General features: G+C 42.6%; 1 protein-coding gene across 1 annotated transcript; it reads left to right on the forward strand.

Annotated features, from left to right (window-relative positions):
- Positions 1 to 411: 411 nt before the first annotated feature.
- LOC123190129 (probable plastid-lipid-associated protein 11, chloroplastic) lies at positions 412 to 2,640 on the forward strand. Its single transcript, XM_044602716.1, has 3 exons — positions 412 to 958; positions 1,041 to 1,106; positions 2,258 to 2,640. The coding sequence occupies exons 1-3, from the start codon at positions 456 to 458 to the stop codon at positions 2,355 to 2,357; spliced, it is 669 nt and encodes a 222-aa protein (XP_044458651.1). The 5' UTR covers positions 412 to 455; the 3' UTR covers positions 2,358 to 2,640.
- The last annotated feature ends 429 nt before the right edge of the window (positions 2,641 to 3,069 follow it).

Here is a 3,069-nt window from a genome sequence, read left to right on the forward strand (position 1 = left end):
GAAGAAAACCAATAAGAACATAAAAACAAGAAAGAAAATGAAAACCAAAGCAATCCAATTAAAAAGAATGAAAATAGTGATACTCGAGAAGGAAACAAAGAAAAACGAAAAAAACCGAGAAAAGTAACAAAGAAAAAAAAGCAAAAAACCCATCAAAACCAAGAAAGGAACAAAGAACAACAAAAAATAAGAAAGAATGTTGAAAACCAATGAGAAAACAAAGAAAAATAGAAAACCATAAAGAAACTGAGAAAACCCAAAGAAATACATAAGCAAAGAAAACCAGAACCCGATCGAACGTTTAATAGCCAGATATAGCTCCCGGGTTTATGGACTTGATTGGCCTATGTTTATTAGGCTCAGTTTAGCCCAGCCCATGAATGAAAAGAAAGGGATCTAAAGTAATTAGTCCAGCCGTCTCCAAACTCTCCACCACCCAAACCAAATCCTCGCCAATGGCGCCACTACTCTTCCAAACCCACACGGCCGCGCAAACCTTCGCGCCGAGCCCGCGCGGCAACCGCCGCCTCGCTCCCGCCGCGCCCCACGCCGTCGGATTCCTCCGCGCCCTCTTCCCGGCCCGCCCGCCGCCGGCCAAGGCCGAGCTCCTCCGCCTCATCGCCGACCAGGGCCGCGGCCTCGAAACCCAGTCCGACCCGTCCCGCCTCGCGGACATCGTCTCCTGCATAGACGCCCTCGCTGCCTCCGCCCCGGACGCCGACACCGTATCGGACGCCGCCAAGCTCTCCGGCACCTGGCGCCTCCTCTGGACGACCGAGCAGGAGCAGCTCTTCATCGTGCGCAACGCCCCCACCTTCCGCACCGCCGCCGGCGACGTGCTCCAGGTCATCGACGTTCCAGGTGGGAGCCTCAACAACGTCATCACCTTCCCGCCCTCTGGCGCGTTCGTCGTGAACGGGAGCATCGAGATCCAACCACCCCAGCGAGTAAATTTTCGGTAGGACCTGATAACCTTTTTCTGTTGTTTAACAACTGCATTCCTGTTATGTCAAGGCGATATCGATGTTTATCATTTGCAGGTTTACACGTGCTATGCTGAAGGGGGGCAATTGGGAGGTTCCCTTCCCGCCATTTGGGAAAGGATGGTGAGTGCACAAGAGTTTGTTTGTTTGTTTGTTTGACATTAGCTTTACAAAACCATGTAAAAAGAACAAGATGTAAGCACAGAGACTTGGCGATTCAGTTTAATCACTCTCCTAAGATCAGAAGACTTAAATTCTGTTTCACTGAGAGAAATTGTGAGAAAATTTGTATGAGTAAGAATCAGATGAATCGATTGGAATTTCATAGAGATTCTAAGCCTCTGTGCCTAATGAATAACTTCCAAGTCTAACATTGTTTATCTCATCCTCACACCAACCTCTTGCAAACCTCCTTGCCAAGCCTCTTGAAATCTTTGGCAATAAAAGATTCGCCGTGGTTGATCCGTAAAAGTCGGATTGTTTCTTTTCTTCTTGGAAGATGGGGTGACACAGTTTCTGACTTCCAGATTCAGTTAGGTCCTTACATAGAAATAAGAGGAGATTGAGCAAATGATCAGGGATTTAGGAGCCTTTCTCACCACCAGATTTGTAAATGGTGTCTTCAATTCTTCTCATTATTATTTTTCTGGAAGAACAGGAGGGGAAGAATCTAGGCATGGAAGGCAGAATGCTTTATCGGAAAAATGATTAGCGGTCTCACATGGTATTGTCATGTTGCTAGACAAATCAACTAACTTGAGAAATGGAGATTGGCTAGACATTACTGGATTTGGTTGGCCCGAATCCAAGTCTGCTATGCCTATATTTATATATCCATGCAATTTTGCAAATACAACTCAATTTATTCATCTAAATGACACGGGTATCTGAGTAAGATATGGGAGGATTCAAGGTGATAATTTTCAGACTAGAAGCTAGATGTGTAAGATCAACCGTTTTCATGCCCTTCTTTCCTTGTCTATATATTGTTAGGAGATAGGACATGGGAGAAAAGCTTAATCAACCTTAACTTGGTTCTCTTCAGACAGTGAGCTAGAAAATAACAAATTTAATGTGGCCCTTTGGGTCCTTTTATTTATTTGAGCACCAGGTATTCTCAATACACATGGTAAATTACTAATGAAGACCAAAAGGCTAAATACTTATGTAATGTTAAACTGGCATTGATCCTTCCCTCTGCATATTACTGTTAACGATGTCAAACAGAATATTTCGCTTTCCTGCAATGATATTTCCATTATCTTCATTTTCAGGTTTGATACTATCTATTTGGACGATGAGATCCGTGTAGCGAAGGACATAAGGGGGGACTATTTAGTTGTCGAGCGTGCTCCATATTCTTGGAATGGATAGTTGCTAAATTTTTGGTGGGTGCTTATCCACTCACACTTCATATTATGTGCGTAGAGACAAAAGATTTGCAGGACCTCATAATTTCCGAGCAAGTCTTTACCATTTACTAGGCCCTTCATTTTACTACACGACTAGCTGAATTGCTCGCGCAGGTTGCAGCTAGATACTCTACAATAGGTAATACCTATTAGATACGTATGTATATGTTTGAAAATAGCACTGTAGTTTCTTCTGGTTGGAAATCAAGTTGTAAATCTTATGCAACTTCAGCACTTTAAAGATATATCTGATTAAAATGTGTTACTCCCATAAAAGAGGAAGATCCGCACTGCTTACTTTAGTGAGTCCAATTAGCAGTGCAGATCTTCCTCTTTTATGGGATTTTTTTCCAGCATTTCAGAGTGAATGTGGATTTAACCATGTTAGTAATATGAAAGGTATCATGCTCTGTATGGTTTTTCCTTTTGACAAAATAGCCATGGTGTGTTGCTAAAGATGGTTGGATAAACTTCAACCACATAAATATACAAAGATCTAGTGGTGGGGGTTTGGAAAATGCATGGTAAGTTCAATTTATGCTGTACATGCAATATTCTTCTTCCAAAAATTGGTTAAGACTTCAAAGTCAGTAATATTGTACAAATATATTAAACAGCAGGCTCCAAGCATATGCTGGTTATGCCCATCAAGTTGTAAAACGCCTCAATTGCAG

Source organism: Triticum aestivum, chromosome 2A, assembly GCF_018294505.1.
Source record: "Triticum aestivum cultivar Chinese Spring chromosome 2A, IWGSC CS RefSeq v2.1, whole genome shotgun sequence".
NCBI lineage: Eukaryota > Viridiplantae > Streptophyta > Magnoliopsida > Poales > Poaceae > Triticum > Triticum aestivum.

Coding starts and splice junctions, on each gene's coding strand:
- LOC123190129 (XM_044602716.1), top strand. CDS start 456: ATGGCGCCACTACTCTTCCAAACCCACACGGCCGCGCAAACCTTCGCG. Junction 959..1,040: donor CCCCAGCGAGTAAATTTTCG/GTAGGACCTGAT, acceptor TATCATTTGCAG/GTTTACACGTGCTATGCTGA. Junction 1,107..2,257: donor CCGCCATTTGGGAAAGGATG/GTGAGTGCACAA, acceptor CTTCATTTTCAG/GTTTGATACTATCTATTTGG.